The sequence below is a fragment of the Microtus ochrogaster genome, unplaced genomic scaffold (assembly GCF_000317375.1).
Source record: "Microtus ochrogaster isolate Prairie Vole_2 unplaced genomic scaffold, MicOch1.0 UNK3, whole genome shotgun sequence".
NCBI classification, from domain to species: domain Eukaryota; kingdom Metazoa; phylum Chordata; class Mammalia; order Rodentia; family Cricetidae; genus Microtus; species Microtus ochrogaster.
In genome coordinates, this window is record NW_004949101.1 from 3,108,616 (window position 1) to 3,134,717 (window position 26,102).

At 43.3% G+C, this 26,102-nt stretch overlaps 1 protein-coding gene across 1 annotated transcript in view; it reads right to left on the reverse strand.

The window, feature by feature from the left end:
- Window positions 1-16,124: 16,124 nt before the first annotated feature.
- The window catches only part of Slc24a3 (solute carrier family 24 member 3), a 482,375-nt gene continuing 472,397 nt past the window's right edge, over window positions 16,125-26,102 (reverse strand). The window contains exons 16-17 of the mRNA XM_005365499.3: window positions 21,852-21,917; window positions 16,125-18,045 (exon numbers count right to left, since the gene is read on the reverse strand). Coding sequence (XP_005365556.1) covers window positions 17,899-18,045; window positions 21,852-21,917 — 213 coding nt within the window. The 3' untranslated portion in view covers window positions 16,125-17,898. The remainder of the gene's footprint in view (window positions 18,046-21,851; window positions 21,918-26,102) is intronic.

Here is a 26,102-nt window from a genome sequence, read left to right on the forward strand (position 1 = left end):
AGACAGGCTCCTTGGAGATTCTGTTCTTCTCCTGAACTCCGCACCTCACACTCCTGAAATTATCGGCCCTAATAACCTTCTTCTCATAATATAGGAAGTCTGCCTCAACTGATAGCTTAGGCTTTCAACAGAACTGGCATTCATGCTGCAAGAGCCCCACTGTATCGGGTGTAATCATGATGGCTGATGAGTATCCGAGCCAAGCCACAGGTCCATATACACCCAATTTATTCCTTAGAGGTTTTTTCCTACTTCTTCATTTTCTGAAGCCCCTTCCATGAGCAGTTAGCCATGCAGAGATTTTCCTGGCAGTTAGTTGGAAATTTATCAGTAACACAGTTTCTTTACTATTGTTCCTGGCTTTTCAGTCCAAAAGGAAAGCCCAAGGGATGTCCAGTTCCCACTGGCTTGGGTGACCTTCTATACTTTGCATCTTAGTTATGTTGGTATTGGTGTGAAGAGACACCATGACCAAGGCAATTTGTTAAAAGAAAGCATTTAACTGGGGGCTTGCTTACTGTTTCAGAGTCCGTGACTCTCATGTAATAAAGGCTCCCAGACCTTAGTACAACTGACTCCAGGATGGAAGTATCATTCAGACGGCGACATTCAGCACGTAGACAGCACCACCTTCCAAAACTGAAACGAAGTCTCAATCCATCACAGTCCATAGTTCTGCGAAAGTCTCTAAAAGTACTAACGTTGCTGTTTTGATTTTGTAGTTCCACTTCTGGCTTGTTAACTGATTGATTTATTATGTATACAATATTCTGTCTGTGTGTATGCCTGAAGGCCAGAAGAGGGCACCAGACCTCATCACAGATGGTTGTGAGCCACCATGTGGTTGCTGGGAATTGAACTCAGGACCTTTGGAAGAGCAGGCAATGCTCTTAACCTCTGAGCCATCTCTCCGGCCCCCTGGCTTGTTAACTGAAGTATGTCAACGCATGACACAGTTTCTGTGCTTAAAAGCTCAGCCTGAGAAAGGCTCAGTGCTGCACTGGGATCCTGAATACCCAGAGCAATTGCTGGCTGGCTAATAAACTTTTCTGTTCCTTTAAGCCTGTGTCCGAGCAGTCTCCTCCGGTGGATATCTCACAGCACCAGAGAGAGTGGTGGCAAGCAGACGCACTGAAACAGCAGCTGAGCGCTCACACGTTGAGACATCAAGCACAATAGGACGAGGGAGACTCACTGGGAGAGGCATGGGGTTTTTAAACCTCGAATGACCTCAAACCCGAGACACCTCCTCCAACAAGACCACTCCCCCAGATTCTTTCCAGACAGTTTCATCAACTGCAGAACAAGCGATCAACTACATGAGCCTATGGGGCTGGTCTCATCCAAACCATTAACATGTGGCAACTGTGGGGTAGGTCTTTGAATTTGCCTTTCTCTTATTACTGTTGACCCCCGTCAAACCTGGCCAGTGTAAGCGTATAGACACTTAGATATGTCCTGGGAGCCCATCAGAAATCCATTGACAACATATTTTGAAAATGCTCTATGGGTTTTACTGCTGATGAGTTGATTTTCTTTGCAGGAAAACACCCCAAATTTAGTGAGAGTGGCTTTCCTCCAGGCCTGACCTTGCCCAGACAGCATGGATTGCATAACTGATAGGTGGATATCTATCAGTCAATCATGAGCGTCTCCAGTATTATGAAAAACAGTCATGCTCGCCCTTTTTGCCTTGGTATGGCTCCCAATTTCATCTTTGCACTGTATCAAAGCTAGCTTGGAAAACAAGCCTGAGCTAGGTTTCTTGTGGGTGGTAGACAGCTCTAATCACAGGACTTTAGAGGATGTTTTAGGGTTTCTGTTGCAATGATGAAACACCATGACCAAAAGCAACTCAGGGAGGAGAGGATGTGTTTGGCTTACACATCACTGTTTATCACTGAAGGAAGTGAGGGCAGGAACTCAAACAAGGCAGGAACCTGGAGGCAGGAGCTGATGCAGAGGCCATGGAGGGGTGCTGCTTACTGACTTGCTCAGCCTGCTTTCTTCTAGAACCCAGAACCACTAGCCCAGAGATGGCACCACCCACCATGGGCGTGGCCCTCCCCCACTGATCACTAATTGAGAAAATGCCTGATAGCTGGATCTCATGGAGACATTTCCACAATTGAAGCTCCATCGTCTTTGATGACTAGCTTATGCCGCGTTGACACATACCAGCTAGTACAGAGGCTGAGGCAGGAGAATCAGCCTAGACTACCATGAGACTCTATATAAAAAAAGCCCCTATTTCCCCTGAAGAAAAAGAGCAGTAACCTCCATCACCACCACCGTCACCACCACCGTTATTACTACAGCACCACCATCAAAACATGTAACCTCTAACTAAAAACAATTCGTTATTTTTTTTTTTTTGCTCTGTGGTTTATAACTATTCAAATACTCTTGTCCCTGACCTGACTTCCCTACTCTAGGGAAATCAAGTAGATAAGGGATTTCTGAATTCCTCTGTGCGAGAGACTCATGGGATTCATTACAGGTGCTTGGCTTCCTCTGAAAGCCTTCAGTTCTGCAGGGAACCTCAGCAGGTGGTTGACTAAGAGCCACTTGTCATGGTGTAACCCCTGGGGACTCCTTTAGGCTTGCCAGTCTCTGCCTCCTGTTTATCTTCTCATCCACCCTCTAGCAGACAGGCTCCTTGGAGATTCTGTTCTTCTCCTGTAGGTATATACACTATGTTAGGTAGGGTAAATCTGTTTGTAGCTTTTGTGAGGCAGCAAGCACACACCCATGTCTTCTTTAAAATGAATTTAGGCCTAGAGATTTTGCAAAGTGCTTCCCTAGATTGTCTGAAGCCTATTTCAGCTGCCAGCACTAGGGGGGGAAAAAACAAAACAAAACTGAGCATTTTGTCCCTGGAACGCTAAAACTTCTTCCTGAGAATGACAAGGGAGTGAGAAGTAAGAAGCTCTTTTTCCTTATGGAAAACGTCTAAGTCATATATGTTAGGAAGCCTGACAACAAGGAAGATGAACTCCAGGCAGAGAGGAAGCAAAGCAGAGTAACTTGTGATTCTCTTACATCAACGCTCATGGAAACCCTACTGTCTTCACACATTCTTAATTTTTGTATGGAAATGGCCTCTCTCTTTCTCTTGTCTAAACAGAACATCAGAATAGGCAGTGACCACATGATCTTAGATCCCTTGAGTTGACAGTCTGCTGGCTCCTTTGAATTGGGGCTGTACATGAGAAGACCTAAGGCCACCATGACTTACTTCATCTAGAGTTGAAGGCTATAGTATAAACGATCTTTGTTTTTATTTAACATGTATCCTAGAGTCTTGGTAAGCCACAAGCCTAGACATCTCTGTTCTGTGGTATCATGAAGTGAGTTCTCAAGATGGGCAAGAAGAAATCTTGAAAAACTCACCAGGGAGCTGGGGAGATGGCTCGGTAGTAAAGGGGCTTCCAGGGAAGGCAGCATGAGTGAGGAGAAAAGTTTGTATCTCCAGAACCCATGTAAATACTTGGTAGACATAGGACCCTGTCTGTAACCCCAGCACTTTAGAAGGCAGCCACCAATGATCCCTGGATCAAGTTGACTACCTATACCAGCTGTACTGATGACCTCTGGGTTCAATTGAGAGACCCTGTCTTAATGAATATGACAGGGAAAAATCAAAGAAGATTCCAAATATCAGAACCCAGGCTCTACATTCACATGTACACCTATGTATACCCACCTGCACACACATGGGAGCCCCCCCCAAACACAAATATACTCATGCATACACACCATATATGTACAAACACGTTAAAGAAAGAAACTCACACATGTTAGTTACTTCTATCGTGGCAACAAACTACCAAACAAAAGCAACATAAAGAATCAGTTCCCAGTTCAAGACAAATCTGTCACGGAAGGGAAGTTAAGGTTGCAGAAGTTTGAATGGTCGGGTCACATTGCGCCAATGAATTCTAGTCTCTCTCAGTTGACTCCTTCCTTTTTATGGAGTCCAGGATGAACCCATGCCTAGGAATGGAGAAGTCTTCTGTCCATTTGGGTGCATTTTCTTACCTTAGTTACCTCAATCAAGATCATCCCTTGTAGTTATATTAAGAGGGCAACCTATCCCAAATTATCTATCACAGGTATACTTGGACACTTGCTTCCTAACATTGTGTAACAGTTTTCCACAATATAGATATTCTCTACTTGGAAGGGTTGTTCTTTAAGACAAGGTGTATACAACCCAAAACACCCCAGGGAGTCCCTAACACTGACCAGATTCACTGGGCCCCTCCCTCTTCAAGTGTATAGAAGCAGTAAAGGCTGCTGAGAGTCACTCTCTAACAAGACAAGCTGTGAAGAAGATGCCCAGACAAACCTAACCACCTGGGAGAAGCAGAGACTAGAGAAGCAGCCTGGGGAAGGCAAGATTCCAAGAAGACTTGCCGACAAGCCAAGCTGCCTGGAAGAAGCTCAGACCAACTGAACCACCAGAAAAGGACCCTCTCCAACCTGCTTAGCTGCCTGCAGGTTGTGCAGTGAGCTTCATGTTCCCAGCTTTTGTGAGTTGTTATCTATGCTGGGTTGTGCCTTTGGTAATACAGATATCTTTGAGTTATTTCCGCTTCTGTAAGTTAGCTCTTCATCCATATTCCTATAGTTAACCTCAATAAAGCTCATTGATTCATCAAGCTAGACTTTGTTGGTACCCATCCTTTGATCTATTGTCACCCCATCTCTATGTGGGATGAGTAGATATCTGTCGCATCTTCCCCAGCAACAGGGTCACATAACACCTAGGTGAATTCAGATCCTGTTAATATGACAGTCAATGCTAACCATCACACCACCTCTGACTATTTCTAAGCCAATAATAGGGAGAAGCCCAATGGCATTGTGTTATAGGGGCATCAGGACAGAGACTGAGGTGCAACAAGGGAGAAACAAGAAAAACCCTGCAATATTTGGGAACTTATTGTAATGAGTCTTTTTTTTTTTTTGGGTCCCATCAGCTCCTAAATAATGAATTGGAGACTTCTTATTAATTATGGAAGCTCGGCTCGGCCTATAGCTTAGGCTTGTTCCTAACTAGCTCTTATAACTTAATCCATTTAAATTAACTTCATTCTGCCACGTGGCTCGTTACCTCTCCTCCTGCACACCCTGGTTGCTCTATGTCTGCTGCACACCTCAATCCTCTCTTCCTCTTCCTTTCTCTCTGCCTACAAGTCCTGCCTATGTCTCCTGCTTAGCTATTGGCCGTTCAGCTTTTTATTACACCAATCCACAGCAACACATCTTTGCACAGTGTACAAATATCCTGCAATACTTCATTACTTCCTGGACTCCTATCCTGGTCACTTTTAACTGTCAACTTGCTACAGGCTAGAGTCACATGAGAGGCAAGGCCCCAATTGAGTATTTGCCTCTATCAGACCACTCTATGGACATGTCCGTGGAGCCTTTTCTTGATTGCTGATTGATGTCGGAGGGTCAGATCCACTGTGGATGGTCTCATCCCTGAACAGATGGGCCTGGCTTGTATAAGAAAGGTCCCTGAGCAAACCAAGAGAAGCAATCCAGTAAGCATCATTTGTCCATGGTCTCTGTTTCACTTCCTGTCCTTGGGTCCTTGTCTTGAGTTCCCTAGAAGATGGGCTATAAAGCATAAGATGGAACACATCTTCCCCAAGTTGCTTTGGTTACATTGTTTATCACAGCAGCAGGAAGAAAACTAGGACAGTGCCTGTAGGTACCCAAATACACCATGCCTCCATAAGTGGTTCTGGGCTCTATCAGAAAGCTAGCTAGCTAAGCATGAGCCTGGGAGTGAGCCAGTAAGCATTATTCCTCCATGATTTCTACTATATTTTTGCTATGAGTGAGCTTCCTCGCCAGAGGTAATGCTGTGTGGACTAGCAGTCTTGCCTTCAGGATTCTTGCCTTGACTTTCTTCCGCCTTGGTTTCCCTCAGTGATGGCGTTAAGCCAGATACATCCTTTCCTTCCCTAGACTGCTTTTGGTCAGTCTTTTTAATCACAGCAAGAGAAAGCAAACTTGAACAACCAGCCACCTGTAATCCTCAGGAGAAGCAGGCTTCTTGGTTGGCAAGCTTCCTGTTGATGGGCAGGGGAAATCTGACCACTCAGTCTACAAGGTTAGTTTGGCCCAGTAATCGCATACATAAAATGTGAAACTTTTTGTGTAGCCAGTCGATCCATGTTAAAACACCAAGAGGGCATGAGACCATTCCAGAAAAAATAATCAGTGTTGCAACTTTGGAACGGTGTTAAGCTTCCTTTGAGAGTAATGAAGTGAATTTGGGTATCATGCATAGCCAAGGCACCCGGACTTTCAGGGCCTCCAAGTCACTGATTTGCATATGTTAGAAATGAAGAGATTTCCTGGCCTAGATCTCAAGTTCTTGTTTCTTCCAAATCCTTGGTTTCCTCCTGAGAAGAGTGTTAGCATTCAGTTAGCTGGTTAAATTCCGTCAGAAGTATAAACAGGGTCTTAGAAATAGGAAGGGTGGTGACTCAGATGGGTCTAAGATGACAATGTGACCACAGGAACACATTCCAGCCTAGAGATGCCACTTCGAAAGAGAGAGCATCTTAGAGCGAGGCTTTGGGGATGACAGAGTGTGTACATACTTTCCTGTGGGCTGGTAGGGACCACACATAGTGTTCTGTCTCTGAAGTGGAAGGCCTCATTCTTCCCCTTTCCCCAGCCCACCCTGGATTATGATTGCTAACTAACATTTAAAGTCACTCCCTGACTCAGAGGGATATTTTCAGTGGGCTTGTAAAATGTGACTTTTACCACATTATGTGGGAACACAGTATATCCTTTGAGCCCTAGTGGGTTAGCCAAGAGCCCATGTCTGAAGAGAGAGCTGTTTACAGGCACAAGCCCTGTGTCTGTGTGTCTATATTTCTTTCTTGGGAACTTTGATCACTCAACACTTGGGATTCACCATCCGAACATAGAAGCTATTTAGATGTGTGGTTGGATGCATTCTGCTCTTGTGTCAAAGGCAAGAACACAATAGTGTATGTGTTAGTATCCAATACACTTAATAGTCCATGCTCGAACAAGCCTTTTATTAATTTTTCCTGAGATGGGACCTCTTTGCTAGATAAATTTAAATCAAAGTAACACATTGAGTGCCAGGCATGGAAGTGACTGCCTATAACCTCAGAAATGAGAGGATGGAGGCAGGAGAATTACACATTGGAGGCCATCTTGGGCCACATAACTAGACTCTGTATCAAAAGCCAAAAGCTTGGGAGGGACCTCAGGGCTAAAATGCTTGCCTGGCATGTTCAAGGCCCTGTGTATGGTCCCTGAGCATTGCAAGAAATGCACAAAAACATAAATCAAAAACAAACAGAAAAGAACATATGCGTATTGGCAAACTAGCTATCCATAATCATAATATACAAACATTTCCCGGGAAGGAAAATTCTCTTCCTGAATTCACTATTTCTTTCTCTTGTCATTTGTTACTGACACCTTTTCACCTTGAATGAACTTGATGGGCTCTATCCAGAATGATAGCTTTATCTTTACCTTAAACAATTTTCTTTGATCTAGGTGGGTTTTAATTTAAAAGTTGTTCTTTAGTTGTTAGACATAGGGCCTGCAGGGGGATTAAACAGCATAGTTAATAAAGGACTGGATGAAAGTGCTGTTGTCTACGGTCAGCCATTTATAGATCTCATGGAAGCAGAAAAGAGAATATTGAAAGGATGAAAAACATAATACAACCATCTCTGTGTATGTTTTCCTTCAAACTAACGGTAGTGGTGGGGCTGGTGTAGGACAAAGGCTCCTTCAGGGACCATGTTATTTTAGGGCAGGAGTTCTCAAAGTGGGTTCCCATTGCAGCAGCATTTAGTATCCAGGAGTTGTGGGAAAAGAGAACTCTTGGGCCTATATAGTGATACTTTAATTGTGTTTTAAGAAATAAAGTTGGTCTGAAGATCAGAGTGCAGAGTTAAGGCACTAGAGACCAGGGAGTGGTGGCATACACCTTTAATCCCAGGATTCAAGGCCACCCTGGGCTACACAAGATTGGATTTGTCTAAAAAGAGAAATAGATCTCACATAAAGGTGTTCCGAGCACTCAGGAGTCATGAGCTTTTAGTTCCAGAATTAGGGGGGTGGTGAAGGTGATTCATTCAATGGGCTCTCTACAGTCTAAATTCCTTTGCTTTTCTATTGCCTAAAGGATGACCTCTTATAGTTATTGATTTAAAAGATTGTTTCTTCACTATACCTTTACAAGAAAAAAACCAGAAAATTTTGCCTTCACAGTGCCTATTTAAAATAATTTTCAACCTGTCAAGAGATATCAATGGAAGGTTTTCCCAGAGTGAATGTTAAATAGTTCCATGCTGTGCCAAAATTTTGTAAGTCAACCATTGGAAATGATACATAAGCAATTTCTTCAATCTATAGTTTACCATCACATGGATGATATTTTGCTATCTGACTCAAATGTAGATATTTTAGAAAGAATGATCGAATAAATAAAGAAAACTTTGCCTTGTTGAGATTACAAATTGTTCCTGAAAAAATACAAAGAGGAGCTTCTATTAATTATTTAGGCTATAAAATAGGTTTACAAAAAAATTAGAACCCAAAAGGTACAAATTAGAAAAGAGCAATTTCAGACTCTTAAAGACTTCCAAAAATTGCTAGAAGACATTTCCAATCTATGACCCACTATTGGGATAAAACCTGATGAACTGATTAATTTAAACAAAACCTTAGATGGTGACAAGGACTCAAATAGTCCCAGAAAATTATCAGCTGAATCTGAGAGAGAAATGGCTTTGTTGAAGAGAAATTGCAGAAGGCACATGTCAATCTTGTGGAATGAAGCTTAATTACATCCTGGTCATATTACCCTCCAAACATTCCCCTACAGGAACTTTAATGCAGAGGGAGGATATTATCTTAGGATAGATTGTTTTTTTACCATATAAACCATGTAAAAAAATCAAAAAACTTATGTAGAAAAAGTGTCTGAGTTAATTCTAAAAGGAAAATTGAGACTTCATCAATTTGCAGGCATAGACCCAACAGAAATTATAGTACCTTTTAATAATGATGAAATTGATAAATTATGGACAGAAAGTAAACCCTGGCAAAGAGTTAGTGTGTGTGTGTGTGTGTGTGTCTGTGTCTGTGTATATAAATTTTGTTAGGATATTAATGATGATATAGAGTACTAACTAATTCTAGAAAAAGGTTTCATCTACCTTTTTGTTATTAATTTTGGTTTTGAGTCTCTATCAGTTTTCTGCAGTGAACTATGAGCATGCCTAACAGTGGCATTTGAAGTCTCCAGAAGGAGCATGGGGTCCCACAATGATATTTCCGCCAGGACTATAGAAACACCACTAAGCTGAAAAACACCACCTAAAGATTGGTTTTGGACTACAAACTGCTCAGAACAATTGTGAGGTGACTAGCTGAGATGATCCAGCCTCTAGACTACTGTAGCCATGACTTGATACAATCCCTATACTTTCCCATGCAGAGACTGGACAACAAATGATACAGCTACCTCTCCCAGGACTTGACAATTAACACAAAATTTTCTTTTCAGGATCCCCAAAAGATGCTATCATCACCAGACAGCAGGAAGTAAACTTAAGAATATGACACCCATATTTCCTAGAGGTAGTGCAGGTGGTTTCTGGTCATTCAATGGGTTATGGATATTTGTCATTGTTTAGAGGGGTTGGTTACAAGTTGTTGCTATTGGTTACAGTCAGGAGGAAAGTTGAACAAAGGAGATTAGATTCAGCATTCTAGTTTGAAAAGAAATCAGGGGATACAGATATGATAGAATAAAAAGGTAGATCATTGAATCTATTCTGAAAAGAAAAAAGGAGAATGTAGATATGATAAGAAAGAAAGGTAGATTATTGAATCTACTTTTAAAAAGCAACTACTAGTTTTAAATATGTTACATTGGATTGGACTTTTGTATATTGTATACAAATTTGAGATTAATTTTGTTAAAACATACTGTACATAATTTCTAATGTTGCTCAAAGTATTGCACCTATATAGCTCATTTAATAATGTAATACAAATTTCTAGTTCTTAAAAGTTATTATTACCGACTGTTTAGGATAATAAGGAAATGTAGGCTAGTAATTAGCCACCTATGACAAATGGAACTTGTAGTCACATTAGGTATGTTTTTAAGATCAAACAGATAGATTTTAGAAAGATAGGTCATCTTCAAATACTCCAGAGATCAACAGAATATGACATTTAAGATGTTTTAATAACATAGATTCTTTTTTTTATGACATGAGACATGTCTGCTCCTGGCCGCACCAATCTACTTCAGATTTCATAGAGGTAAGAGCTCTTTAGTGGCTTATCTGCTGTGCTTTCCTGATCTTCAACCTGAATCCCAGTATCTGTCTCTGGGTTTTTATTATTTTTGCTACAGGCTTATCCATACGACTGCAGAAATATATATTTAATAAGTCTCTAGGTAATTCTGTAGTGTGTTAAAAGCTTGGAACCACTGATATAGCAACAAGGTGGACAAATGCAGATAAACTGAGCTTTTTTTAAAGATGGAAATTACATAGAATATTTTAATAACAGTAGGGTGACTGTTGTGGTTTGAAAGAAAATGCACCCCAAAGGGAGTGGCACTTTTAGGAGGTGTGTCACTGTGTGTGTGGGGCGGCTTTGAGGTCTCTTTTTCTCAAGCTTTACTCAGTGTGACAGTCGACAGCCTGCCTGCAAGATGTAGCGCTCTCAGCACCAACACCACATCTGTCTGCACGCTGCCATGCTCCCCTCCATGGTCACGATGGACTGGACCTCTGAAACTGTAAGCCACTCACCTTCAATTAAACGTTTCTTTAGAAGAGTTGCCGTGGTCATGGTGTCTCTTCACAGCAATAGCAAACCCTAGCCAAGACAGTGACTAATTGTGGTAACAACAGGGATCAGATGGTGTGATTGATATATTAGAAACCTATATGTAGGACAAAAAATACCTTTTAAATATGAAGTATGAGGCAATTTTGTTCACATCTACTGCTGGTGAGATCAGTGCAGACTGAGGAGTACAGAGTTCCTTGCTCACATTTGAAGAATTCTATGGCGGGGAGATGGAATGCCTATTATATCTTAGAGAGAGAGAGGGGGGGGGCATTGAATGGTGTTCTATTTTCTTTAAGACAAGCACACAATATGTAACACAATTCCTAAAAACCCAGAGACAAACACTGGGGTTCAAGCTGGAAGTCAGAAAAGTAAAACAGCCAGCCACTGACTCTTACCTCTACCTCAGTCCGAAATAGCCTCCAGGAATCTCTGAATGAGACTGTGTCTGAGAGCTGTCTCCTCCTGTCTTATATCTAGTTCTGGGATTAAAGGCGTGCACCACGACTTCCCGGTTTCTATGGCAAACTAGTGTGCCTACTGGGATTAAAGGCGTGTGCCACCCCTGCCTGGTCTGTAAGGCTGATCAGTGGGGCTGTTTTACTCTCTGAACTTCAGGCAAGCTTTATTATTTAAAATACAAATAAAATATCATCACAAAAATACTAATTTTAGGCAAAAGCATTTTTATACACAAGTGCATTTCCGGTATGACCAATAGGCCTGGCCCTGAAGTAGCCAAAAACACCTGCAGAGATTCTGAAATTCCTTGTTTCGTTTTACTCCAAGATCTGTGTGCAGTTTCCCAGAACCCTTGGGCTGTTTATCCTAATAAACTAGATGTCATGGCATCATCCAAACAGTTTTAGATAAGCAGAATAAGCTGTCAGGTATTGTAGTAGCAGGCCGCTTGTTCATCCCAGCCGCTCAGAACCGAAACAATGACACAGAAACTATATTAATTAAATCGCTGGTTGGCCCACTAGCTCTAGCGTCTTATTGGCTGACTCTTACATATTAATTTAACCCATTTCTATTAATCTGTGTATTGCCACATGGCTGTGGCTCCTGGCTAAAATTCTGGCATCTGTATCTGGCAGGGCTATATGGCTTCTCCTAATTCTGCCCTTCTTTCTCCCAGCATTCAGTCCAGTCCTCCCTTTCTAGCTCTGCTCTGCCCCTCCCTGCTCTGCTATAGCTCAAAGCAGTTCTTATTCATTAACGGTAATCACAGCATAAAGAGGGAAATCCCACGTCAAGTTATAATGAAAAAAAAAAAAAGTCTCAAGTCTCCCAGGCTGGTGTCAACCTCACTTTATAGTTGAGGATGACCTTGAGATCTTAGTCCTCTTGCCTCTTCTTCCATAGCTATAGAACTACAGGCTTGTATCATCATGCTTAACTTGAGAAAAATAAATTTAATGTATTTGTAGATGCATATGGTTATTTAGATTAAGTAGAAAAACACTCAGTGGCATGTATGCCAAAATTGTAATTTCAAATCTTCCCCCATTCTCTCTGCTACAGAAACACAAACCAAAAATAAAGTAAAATGAGAATTAACTATAAATACCATGTTTAAAATGTCTAGAACTTGGTAAGAATGTTTGCTGTATCGAGGTTGAATAAAACTGCTTAAGAGAAAGAAATGACCGAGTGTAGCTTGAAGGACATCATGATCACATATTACCCTGATTAGAACACTTAACTTGAAAAATGTTGGTTGCATTTCTTGCCCTTTACTCTGTGTTCAGAAGCCAAGTGAAAAGCTCGGTGTAAAGCCAGTTCTTCTGGCCACAGCATAATTTATCTTGTGCACACTCTTGGCCTCTTTTTTTATTTTTTTATATTTTTTTACAGCTCAGCCCCTGACCTTTTAAACAGCAGGGCAGTGCCCGTATCTTTCAGTGATGAGTACTTATTTTTATTCATCAGAGAAAACTTTGCTTAATTTTCTTCATTCCTGTTATTTTATGGAAATAGACAGTTTGATATCTCAACAATGAATTGAAATCGATTGGACTGTTTTGATAATAGGTAGACCCTGTGTGTGTGTGTTTATTTATGTGTGTCTGTATGCATATGTGTGTTGTGTTATCATGAATCTTAAATCAAACATGACAGTGTGCTAACTCTTACCGAATACTTGACTAAAATGGGTCACAACAGGTGTCAGAACATCCTATTAATCAGATAACCATCCCATTTTGAAAAGGTGAAAATAAATTTTGGTAAAAGCACCCTGTTCATCAATTTTCCTCCACTACATTTTTAAATAACAATTGAATATTTGCCTGAACAGTTTGATAAACTTTAAGGTCACTCCACTTTTGATCAGGAATTAGAGCTAGATACTGTTTCTATTTCATACCACAACTCAAAATCTCAAGGTCCAAATCAGGAGCAGAAGGAGAGGGAGCACAAGCAAGGAACTCAGGACCACGAGGGGTGCACCCACACACTGAGACAATGGGGATGTTCTTTCGGGAACTCACCAAGGCCAGCTGGCCTGGGTCTGAAAAAGCATGGGATAAAACCAGACTTGCTGAACATAGCAGACAATGAGGACTACTGAGAACTCAAGAACAATGGCAATAGGTTTTTGATCCTACTGCATGTACTGGCTTTGTGGGAGCCTAGGCAGGTTGGATGCTCACCTTACTAAACATGGATGGAGGTGGGCGGTCCTTGGACTTCTCACAGGTCAGGGCACTTAATTGGGGGAGGGGGAGAGAAATGGGAGGCGGTGGCAGGGAAGAGACAGAAATCTTTAATAAATAAATAAATTAAAAAAAGAAAATAAAAAACAAAACAACAACAACAAAAAAAACAGACCAGACTTTCCAATATCCTTAGTAACTATCGTTATTTAAATGTTTAGATTTGTCTTTGAAACTTGAGTGCTTAAAATCAGCTCAAAGTTAGTGTTTGGGATACATAAGAGTTTGAGATCCCTAGTATGCAAAATTATGACTGTGAATTATAAATGTCGGCAGCAACCTTTATCCCCCTCCCACTATTGCATCGCTCCTTGCATCTGGGCATGCGCATGTGCACCGAGAGTCTCCCCTTATTGCTTGAGACCTTATCCTTCCAGAAAGCGTCTCTCACTGAACCTGGGGCTTGTTGATTAGTTAGATTCCCTAGCCAGCAAGCCCTGAGCATCCACTTGTCTCATTCCCCTAGTGCTGGAATTACAGGCGCACAGTGCACACACGTGGCCTTCCCTCTTATATGCGCACTCTAGAGATTCACACTCAGGCGCTCATGCTTGTGCAGCAAGCACTTAGCCCACTGAGCCATCTCCCCAGCCCATACCATTACATCTTTTTGAAATTACTACCAAACATGCATGCACTGCAAAGCGCATATCCTCCCGGAGGTGGAGCTAGCACTTTCTTTATGAAAGGAGCAGATACTACATTTCCTGCATGACTAGAACAGTCTCCTGTGTGGCCTCAGAGGCACCAACATTGCACAGAGGTTACTGTTCTAGTGAAGGCATGCATGTTGGTGATGAGCATGTGCAAACCAAGCCGGGCTGGGAAGGAAAGGCGAGCCTTCTTTAGGCACCTCCTAGCAAGACCAGGTAGGATGCGTTCAGGAGGATGCACAGGGTGCAGCATGCATCTTTCCTTGGGAAAGGCTGTGAGGCAGGGAGACTGTCATGTGGGAGAGGACGAATTATGCCAGAACACTGCAGTAAGGGTCTCTGCTGGCAATGTGAACTGTAAGATATTAAAATAAGGTTTTTCAATCCTTTCCTACCACCCCAACCTTTTTAAAGTACCATCGCAGCAGGAGTGTGGAAATGGTTAGCATCAACAATTTTGCTTCATGGGAAAGCTGGCTCCTTGGAAATGACACTCTCCATGAACAACCCAAGAATTAATTGTGCATGCTTGGAATCCAGGCAGAAGTATGCTAACTCCTCATTCCATCTCAGAGTTCCTAGACTGGCAGTCCTCATGTTTGAAACCGGGAAAGATGCCAGGATGGATGAATGGATGTGTGGATTTATGTCTTTCTCTCTTCCTCTCTTCTTTTGTTTTGAGACAGGTTCTCATTATATTGCTCAGGCTGGCCTGGAACTTGCTAATTAATCCAACCTAGCCTTGATCTCCCTGTCTTCCCAGGTGCCTCCTGACTGTTGGGCTTGCAAGAGTGAGCCACCATGACAGGGGTTCATCCTGGGATTTTCACTTTGAGGCATTGAGAACCAACCTGTAATCTCTAAAGATTTCACAGGAAATATGTTTTTAAATCAAGCTTCTGTAGGCTGGGGATGCAGCAGAGTGTGCGGGCCTACCATGCACAGTCTCTGAGTTCCACCCTCAGCACTGCAGAGGGGATAAAGTAAAGCCAAGTTTCTGATCACGTGTCTTTTTGTTGACAATTAGGAGAACTAAGTAAGGAACACCAACAGGTATAATAATACTTTAACCCACACCTAAGGTGTATTTGTGAGATACACAACTATGATAGTCAGACGTCTTAAGATATAAATACAAAAGACAAAGCCAGGCACCTTTTACATTCCTACCCTGGGAACATATATTTTAAGCAGTTAAGTTGTTGCTATGACTCAGTACTCATTTTTTTCTTCTGGTTCCTATATAAGTTGTGTTGACTTTCAGGAACAATGGCAGGTCTGGGTAATTACTCCTAGAGAGCCCTTTAGATCAGAGCATGGCTTACTGTAACTATATGGTATTGTCTCTTTTGAGGAGTTGACTTTGCAGGAGGTTCATATTGCTTGGCTTTTTTGAGGCAGAGTCTCTCTGTCTAGCCCTTGATTCCGATCAGCCTGCCTCAGTCTCCTGAGGGTTGGGGTTCCAGATGTTGTGGCCAACTCAGAAAGCTCTTAATTTTTATGACTGAGACCTTCCAACGTCAGGATGGAGAACTTGGCTCCTGCTAAACAACATCAGGACTCACGAGCTTCCCAATGTTGTGTCCGCCAGAAAGAAGGGATTCCTGACATGATGTCACATGCACTCTACCACAGGCAGAATTCTAGAATTCTGTGACATGACATAGATCTGAAATCCCTTCAAACTTCAGACAGGGTCCATTACTTGCTGTTAGTACCTGCTATTTATTAGTCTTGCTGCGAGTCTGGCCAGAAGTAGAGGCGACACATACCTGACTCCATAGCGGTTGCTGTCATTCCCCCCTGCTATAAAACAATACCAGTCCAGTCAAGAAAGTAATACACTGCGTTTCAGGGAGGATACAGAACAGAGAAGTTTATTTTACACCATCCGTCCAAGAAAACATTCGCCGTAAACCAGTGCAAAATGTGCAACCAAATCAATAAGTGTGTCTTAGCTCTGAGAGCCCAAATTGGTGATTTCCTCTCCCGGTCCTTGGTTGATGCTGCCCCTCGGCTTGTACTGCAGACAGAAACAGTCAACCGATTTGTAGCAGGTTATTTTTTTTTTTTTTTTTTTTACAATTCAAACCAGGATGTGTACAAGGGACTGGGAAAACCATACCAAATGGATGAGAAGTGATCAGTGCTTAAAGTAAATACGAGGGACAGCACGGACGGGCAAGAATCCACAGTTTCAATAAATACAAGTGTAACAAGCATGGGTGTATCTCAACTTGGGAATTATTCTGCATAATAATTCAGCATTATAGAAAATCTAGCAGGGCGGCTGAGCAGTGGTTGGCGAAATGTTCACAATAATGTGTGCCCTCGAGCCCATTCTGTGGTTTCCAAGGCATCAGTTCTCTGCTTTCTCCCTCCCTGGTCATCCCTCTGAGAGGGGAGGGGTGAAACTGGCCAGCTTGGTGGTGGCATCCTGTAACGAAGGATGTTTGCTCAAGAGCCAGCCGTCAGGGTCCAGTGTACTCGATACCAAGCGGCAAATTGGGACTTCATTGACGACATCTGTGCAAAATGTGCTTCTCTCCATTTTTTTCCAAGAAACCAGTGTCTGTAACTTCTGTCCAGAGAACAGTAATATAGCCTCTTGGGTCATCCCCTGTCACCACAAATGCCAAGCAACAAGAGCACGTCTTCAAGAACTCACACGCTGGGGAAGTTTCTGCTGTTGACTGCCTGGCATCAACAGTTAGCCAGAGCCTCCCTGTCAAAGGCCGCAGGCAGGCTAGAACTATTGCTTGAAAAAACTAGACAGGATCTAGTGAGAAAGGGATGGTCGTAGTGAACGTGTGTGAAACAGGTTTCTTTCTCTAACACCGTAACCCCCCACCCCCACCCCCCAGGTGATGCCTTCAGGACTTTAGTGAGGTGTCCTTGGGCAGAAAAACAGCATGTCATGCATTTATTCCTGGTGGTCTTGCTCAGTGTTTTCCCAACTAATTGTTCAATTCCCACCATTCCTGGGGCTCACCCTCCCCCCAGGAGACGCTCAGTACAACGTGTGGATCATCTATTAAGCCAGAGCCCAGGGAGAGAAGACACAGGGGACTCCTCCATCTCTGAAAGAAAAGTAAAGAAACGAAGAGCCCCCTCAAGTAAAACAATTCCCTAAACTCGGTAACCTAGGAATCAACCCCGAATGAAATAATCCCAACGCTTCCTGCCCTCAGCAGACCCCTCAAAGTCTCTGGTCATAAATTAGGGTGTCTTCTGTGAAATAACTTAAAAAAGGAGAGGGTTTGAAGTAAGTTGTGCCTGGCTTGGGCCAGTTAGCAGCCAGTTTTGTTCTAGAATCTCAGTCACTGTTCAAAAAAATGGAGCTTGAAAATTCATGTGGGTGGTGGGGGCTTCACGTGGAAGAGGGGGGACGGGATGGGGGTGGGCAGGTGAGAGGGGCTGGGTGGGAGGTAGGATCAAGGGACCTGGGAGCAAAGGAGGTGGCAGAGAGAGCCTAGGCCACCAGGACAGGAGTGGAGGCCTGTGGACAGCACAGGAGAGACGGACGCTGCGGCCCTTGAGGGGCCGTCTGACTCGGGTGCGACCGGGTCTCGTATTGCACAGAAAAGGAGGACCTGGGCCTCGGCAGGTGGCCAGGCCAATCATTAGTCCCCACACATGGGCAAGTTCACAAAGGTGAACACGTTGAACTCCGTCATGATGGAGAAGCAGAGGAACACGCCGTACAGGAAGAGGCACCCACACCCTAGCTTCTTGTCCAGCTGCCATTTGTTCAGGTGAACACCAAACACCTGCCACAGAAAGAACAGGTCAGAGGGTTCTTGGAGGGGTGCATAGGGGGCGGGGTGGGTGGGCTGTGGAGGACGGGCCTGAGTCTGCAACATCCTTGGAAAGTAGGAACATTAAAGTAAAAAGAGAGGAAGCCAAAACCTGTTAAATAAAAATGACAGGTCTAAAAAAGCCCCATAGTCCTCTGTGCTCAAGATAGACTTCTTCCAAGCCCTGGCTAATACCTGAGGACACCTTCTATATCCCTAAGGCAGTGGTTTCGCCTAGACGATTGTCTGCTACCCATGAATCTCTTCCCAATGCTGTAGATGGAGGTGAGGAAGTTGTCCACAAATTGCTGCTTCCAAATTGCTTCCAAATAATAATTTCTCTCCCCCCAAACACTAAAAGAGAAATCTCTTATTTCCCAACAACTGGCTTGATTTCTGTCAGTCATGCTACCCTGGTTTCCCCAATCGCTTCACATCCTAGCTCATCCTCCCTGTCTACCACTGGACTCTCACTGTCCTTTTAGTGATTTCAATACCTGCAAGTTCTTATCTTCTGTATCAGTCACTGAGTTCCCTGATGTGCCTGTTAGCGACACTGAAATGAAATAAGATACGAAATGCACCTTCTCAGCTGAATGGGCTTCACTTCAGGTGCGGAATACCACACCTCATCCAGTTTTTATCAATGTAGTGCATACACAGCTCTTTCATTTGGGAAAGTTCTAAGGGGACAATGTTGTGCCATTGACCTTGTTACTACCAGTAGCAGAAACACCTGATGCCAATATTCCCATATTCCTTCCTTTCCATCTTATCTCCTTGGGTACCCCAACTCCCACAACTCTGCTAACTCCCAGGACCTGAAATTTTTAGATACCAGCACTGTGGTAGCTTGAATGAAGATGGCGCCCAAAGGCACACATATTTGAATACTTGGTCCCCAGTTGGTGGGATGATTTAGGAAGGATTAGGAGGCGTGGCCTTGCTGGAAGAAGTGTGTCACTAGGGGTGGGCTTTAAGGTTTCAAAAGCCATTCCCAGTCTTTGGCTTTCTCTTTGCTTCATGCTTGTGAATCACACGAAAGGTACCAGCTACTACTACTACTGCTCTCGTGCTATGCCTGCTTGTCTGCCTGCTGCCATGTTTCTCACTGATAATGGCCATGTACTCTAATCCTCTGGAACAGTTAGCCCCCAACTAAATGCTTTCTTTCACAAGTTGCCTTGGCCACGATGTTTTATCTTAGCAATTGAAATATAACTAAAACCAGAGTCCCATGGGCTTTACCCATCTTGTTTCTCTCCTCCCTTCCTGCTTTTTTTCCCATTCTATCTGTTACTGCTTTTGCAAAAGTCTTTGATTTCTTTTTCATTTGGTGTCCTTGCTGGACTAACCCAGGATCCTTCAGTTCAAGTAATGTCTCCATTTGCTCATGCAGGATACACACAACTCACCATCAAAGCTGGATAAGCATTGCCTAGCCAAATTGATAGGGCTCAATGACCTTAGGTTGGTTGTAAATTCTTTAAAACTATCACCCTGGCCTCCCTGGGTCCCAGGGTACACTGTCCTCAGATGGCTATTTTAGATCTCATCTCAGTTCTACCCCACTCCCATCTCTACCTTCACTCACTCCCATTGCACAGGGCTCTCATCACCACCATCTCTCTGCCAAGCTCCTTCCTATCCCCATTCACAGCCAACCCCATATGAACACTGGATCTCATCTGTCATAGTGCTTAAATCTGTGTCCTTGGCGATTTTCTTCTCTCTCACTTTCTGTTATATTCCCTTCTCTGCCCCTGGGATATTTCAATTGGTTTAGGGGGATGCCATTGTACCTTCTACTGTAAAGGCAATACTTTTCAAAAATTTTCACTTCTCTTTATCTTAAACAAATCATCTTATAGGTATTTTGAAAGAGTTATGAATACAAGGTAGCTCTAAACTTTCATTCCAGTTTTCTTAGCTTGTTCCACTTAACTTACCCCATCACAAACCACCCTCATCAACCGCCAATGGGATAAGCACTATTTATAACTTTAATGGCTAATATTTGGGGTATGTCTTTCTTGGTACAGCTGATCACTTTTTCCATCCTGTACCATCATGTCTACTTGGCTTCCAGGATGCCACATCCTACTGTTTTCTTTCATATTCAACTACTGTCCTTCCTTTGTTTAGATCCAGGTAGGGTCGTGCTATATAGCTCAGGCTGGCCTTAAACACTTGATTTTTCTGCCTCAGTTTCCTGAATGCTGTGTTGCCAATCCTCCCTGGCTCCCTCTCTGTTTCTTTAGGTATTTTATCCTCCTCATTTTGGTCTCCAAGTGTTTGATTCCCTCCATGACTCCAATCATGGGCTTCTTATGTATTCTGATTACATTCACTGTTGTGGGGATCACACCAAACAGCAGAGCCTCTACCAACATCTACAAAATTGCACAATTACAGAATATTCTAAGGAGAGATACAAGACTTACAAGCATATCCTGTGTTGCCATCTGGCTGGCCCTACAGTTTGCTTGGTATCAATAAACACGAGTCATTTACTTCTCTAGACATTATCTTTCTTCTATATAATTGGGTTGTAATAGCCACTCCAGGGGGAGCTCCATGTGGGAAAATATGCAAAGGATTGAGCACAGTGCATAGTTATAGAAAGTATCATAGCTTGGCTAGGCCCAGTAGTTTAGGCTTGTAATCCCAGTTACTTGGGAGGTTGAGACAGGAGGATCACAAATTAGAGCTATACAACTTACTATAACCCTACTTTGAAATATTAAGTAAAATGAGAACAGGAGATGTGGTTGAGTGATAGCCCGTACCTAGCTCCATGCAAGGTGCTGGCTGAATACTGAATATTGGCCAAAGATGAGGAATCATGGGGAATATAATTTAGAAGAATCAATAAAATGGAATCTACCACTTGGTGGCTAATATAGTACAAAAGAGGGGACACCTCTGCCGTGTGTGTGTGTGCGCACGCGCACGTGTGTGTACTCATGCACGCACACATGTGAGCATGCTCACTCATGAAGCACATCTGTGCATGTATAGAGGCAGAAGGTTGATTTCCTCAATTACTTCTCCATCTTGACTTGTGAGACAAAGTCTCTCACTGAACCTAGAGCTCACTGTTTCTTGGCTAAGCTGACTGGCCAGGGAGTCCTTTGGATCTTCCTGTCTCTGCCTATTCATAGTGTTAGGGTCACAGGCATATGCTACCATGCCTGGATTTTATGTGAATTCTGGGAATCCGAACTCAGGTCCAAATGCTTACACAAAGCACTTTAACCACTGAGTCATCTTTCCAGACCAACTCTTCACATTTTATTGTCTGACTGAGGCCCCAACATAAGGTATTCTAGGCAAGTGCCCCACTACTGAGCTACATACTCCTAGCACTCCTCTCAAGCTTTTGAAAAAGTTATTTTTAGGTTTGACTTGAGACAGGATTAGCTGCTTCTTTGGTGCCTATCCTGGAACTAGCTCTTGTAGACCAGGCTGGCCTCAAACTCACACAGATCTGCCCGCCTCTGTCTCCCCAGTGCTGGGATGGAAGGCATGCACCACCATTGCCCGGCTAGGACCAGCTTCTAAGAAGAGGCTAGTTCCTTTTAGGAAAAGAGGAGGAATTTCAGTGGTCACTAGGATCCTCCTTTAGAAAACAAAAAAACAGCCATGAGATGGCATATGTGGACATCTAATGTAACCATCCAGTGGAGGCCACACCTATCTGCTCTCCCAAGTAAGCGGGGGGAGGGGGGGGGAATCAAACATGAACACCTAAGAATGGAAAGAAGCCGCAAACCTACCGTGACAAAGACAGAGGCCAGGAGCAAGCCGACGGAGTAGATGAGGCCTCTGCTGTTCAGTCGAATCTGTAAAAAAAGGATTTCACAAGATCAGGCTTCCAAATCAGACACTTGCTTAGTGTGGCCTTTCGAGCAAGTAGGGGAAGCAGTGATTCTGAGTTTCTCCTCTAGGATGGAAGCAGACAGCGGCACAGCAGCTGTGCCCTGCTCTGGAGATATGTGCTTTCCCAGGCACACACAGTTGTCTTTGTCCTGACTTCAAAGGCAGGGCCCCAGTCACTCCAGCCTAGAGCGCTCAGACTCTCCATCGTGTCAGGAGACTTGTCAACACTATCCTGTTGACTTGACCTCTGGCGAGGCTCGGCTTTCTCAGACTTATACTACTTTTAGGGTGAATTATGTCACATAAACGATGGGAAAATTTGGATAAACTTATTTCTTTTTTATTTCTTCACATAGTTTGAGAGAGATACTGAGCTAATGATTTACAACGAGGTTGAGAATTTAGCTGAGTCCGGCTGTCAGTTTGAAAGAGGAGGCTCCTCCCCCTCAGCACCTGTCATGTGTCTTCTACTTGGCAGATGTGAAGTCAGCACTGACTGAGATACCACCACGTGCAGAGACTCCAAGGGTAAACTTTGCTACGGAATCATCACGTGGAGTCCAAAGAGGTCATGGTGGATTCTGCGTCTCAGCTGAAGAGAACTAAGGATAAAGAATCTGTAACCTGCCCTCAGCATCAGCACCATCACCACCCACAACACCACCAGCACCTGCTTCAAAGAAAATTTCCGTCCAGTCCAATTACAGAAGAGGCCCCCAGGAGAGTAGGGCTAGTTCCAAAGGAGCCCAAGCCTGAGAACTGTGTGGAGATGAAGTTCTTGTTCTTTCATGAGCCATCAACACTGGCTCCCATGCAGGAGTTCTAGCTAAGACGCTCTATGTCTGGGTTGAGATAGACCATCAGCCATTTAGTCTTTGGAGGCCCGGTAACCAGTACTGTTACCAAGTTAATGCCATTTTGAGCAATACAATTTCAAAGTCTACTTCTTCTGTCCTGTTGAGTCACCCACTAACTGTGCAAAGCCAACACCAATGTGTTTTGAGCTTACTTTATGGGAAGAAGTATACATGTGGATTCAAGTTTGAGGATTCCATCCCTACCTCCATCCAATCCCTATTCCAGTACCAGCCAATATACATCCATGGTCCTGAAGGGAATGTACAGTTAACCTCTTCTTATGGAAAGAGGGAATAAGATGGATTGATTTCTCTATTGCTTTCCTTCTCTTTCTTTTGTTTCTTCTTGAGACAGTAATTTTGCTATATGGACTAAGTTGGCCTCAAACCCAATCTTCTTGCCTCAGTCTGCCAAGTGCTGGGATTGCAGGTATGTATCACCAGGCCCCTATTTGTCAACTCTTTTCTAAAAAGGCACACTGTGCACAGGAGTGGCTTAGGGCTTCTTGACAAGGTTCAAGCTACTTGTGGCCTCATTTCAACGTTTCCCACTGAGCTATACATATGGGAACGGTATGAGCGTTTACAGACGAGTGTGTCAGTTCATCTTTTACCAGACACTCTAAATAGTCAATCCTTTCTGGAAAGATCTAGACCATAATATATCTCACTAAGCAAAGTCTGACAGAGGTCCAATTAGCTGGATTTAGAGGAAGGGTAGTGATGAAGAGATCAGAAATGGACCACTATAAACCCGGCTCAGAAAGTAGCCATCAAAACAGAAAAATAAAACAACAGATGGCAAAGACAATCAAAATCAGACACAACTGAACACAGCAGAGATGTTTCATTTGCCTGGTAAGAACTACATGCCTGGAGGGAAGAACTATGTGTATAGTGACTCACCTTAACTACCCAGAAGGAAACAGGCCCATAAGGGCTACTCTCATCTGTGTGCCTGGAATTAGAAGCCACGAAGTTGCAGGCAAAGTGGCTTATTCTAACCAAATGAGGACTCTTCCTATATGGAGTCCGTCCACAGCCCATAGCCATTTATAGGCAGTACTTGAACTGCCATACCAGCTGCTCTCTTTGCAGGATACCAAATTAATTTCTTTTCTCTCCTGGCTAAGTGTTAAATTCTTTTATCAATCTACTAAACTCCCGTAGCACACCACGCCCATCTGCGCTCTATGTGCTACCATACAGTTTGTGAACCGGGCAAGGGACTGGAGACTGAAACACACAAAGACTCACAGACAGAGACATGGGTCATTCTTGAAACAGGAATGCCCCCCCTCACTGTGTACCAGAGCCGCTTATATAGAGATCCCTAACTGATAGCCACGTCCCAGCCAAACCCACCAGAAACCACTCTCCGGCCATCAGGAACTTCTGAGGGTCTCGTGCTCGAAGCAGCTGCAAGCATTGTAAGTTGTTTACCAGAAATTCAGGATCTGGGGGTTCACTGCTCCCAACAAACTCCCAACTACAGTGACCATCTCTAGGAGTTCTCCATCTGCTGGTCTCTGGCTGGGAAACAGTTGCCATCAAACAAATGGCTTCTTGACAATGAAGGGGAATCAGGTTGCAACTATGACACCAAGGCTATAGGTAAATGTTACTAATTCAGAGCAGAAAGGTAGAGGGTAAGTCCCATCGGAGGCTGGCTGGTACTCTCAACCTGATGTAGACGGACTGCCCCTCTCACATCGGCAGGTTAGTCTATGAAGATCAGTATTGAGGGGTACATTGCAAATGTATCATAATGATGAGGACAGTCTTGCTGGGTAAGGTGGCACATGCCTGTAATCCCAGCACTCAGGAGGCCGCACCAAGCTACACAGTGAAACCATCTTAAGGAGAAAAAAAGATTCTCTTCTCCAAACATACCACCTACTGACTCTATGATAGTCTCCAGGTTCTGCGCAGTGCTGGGGAGCAGAGCGTTCCCCAGAGTGCCACAATTGTCTTTGTCCATGTCTTTAGCTGTACAAGTGCTGGGGTTGTGCATAAAAATTGTGAATAAACACTCAAACAGATCCTGTGAGATTTTAATTTCCAACACCATAAGCATTCTTCTTTAAGTGAAGGCCACGTGTTCCCAATTCTACTTGCCCCCCCCCCATCTAGGTTCAAATCCCTAGTAAGAACTGAACAATTTCTTACCTTAAGTAGCCAAGGACCAGTGAGTATAAAGATCTGAGCAGGAAGATTATGTCTGGCTAACGACTTTCAACATGAATCATGCTATACTCAAGTTTTTGAACCTCACTCTTACATTCATACAGAGCCTCAAGGAATAAATATTATTGCCAAAATACCAAATCTAAATCTGGCTCCAAAGATGAAAGAGGATCCCTTCTTCTATGGGATTTCTCCTTTCTCCATTTTTCTTCTCAGCCTTCTTTCGGTAGAGTCTTCTGTGCCCCCAGGGGGGACTGTCATTTTTTTTTCCTTGTTAGAGAATTGAGCAAGAAATGGCTTGTGTTTGTTCTTGGATGGCTGACCCCTGGCTCATCCATACAAACATGGTAGTCAGGAGTTAGGACCTCTTTGCTTGACTCTTGGCTTAACTCCTCTGCAGGCTGGATGTGGGTTGGGTCATGGTTTTGGGAACTGGCTCGATTGTGTTGCCCAGGAGAGGTGCAGGGCCACATAGAAGCACTCTTAACTACCAATCAATTTCCCTGGCTTTTCAATTGTTTTAAGTTAAGGCATAACTTGCATACAGTAAGACACCTAGGTCTTAAGTGCATGTACTACCAGATGAGTTTTGACAAATGCATGTATTCATGTAGCCTGCATGCTTTCTCTTACATGCAGATCCTATATTTAATATATATCATATATGAATTGCATATGTAAATATAAATGATAAATTATATATGTAAACATTTTATATATGGCATAAAAAACGAGGTGGGACTATCTGAGAAATGGAGGAAGAGTTGCAGGAGCGGGGAGGTGAAAAATGGAAAGGGAAGTTTGTTCACACTACATGACACACCTAAGTGAAATGACCTTAAGTTTGTTCACACTACATGACACACCTAAGTGAAATGACCTTAAGAAACTCACCACTATGTAAAGTCAATACATGTGCATATATGTAAATAAAACCCCATATCTATCTATCTATCTATCTATCTATCTATCTATCTATCTATCTATCTATCTATCTATCTATCTATCTATCTATCTGTTTGTCTGTTATCTACCTACCTGCCTATCTATCATCTCTCTCACTTCTATCACCCAGGTAATCTCAGCACATGTCTCTGAGGGTAG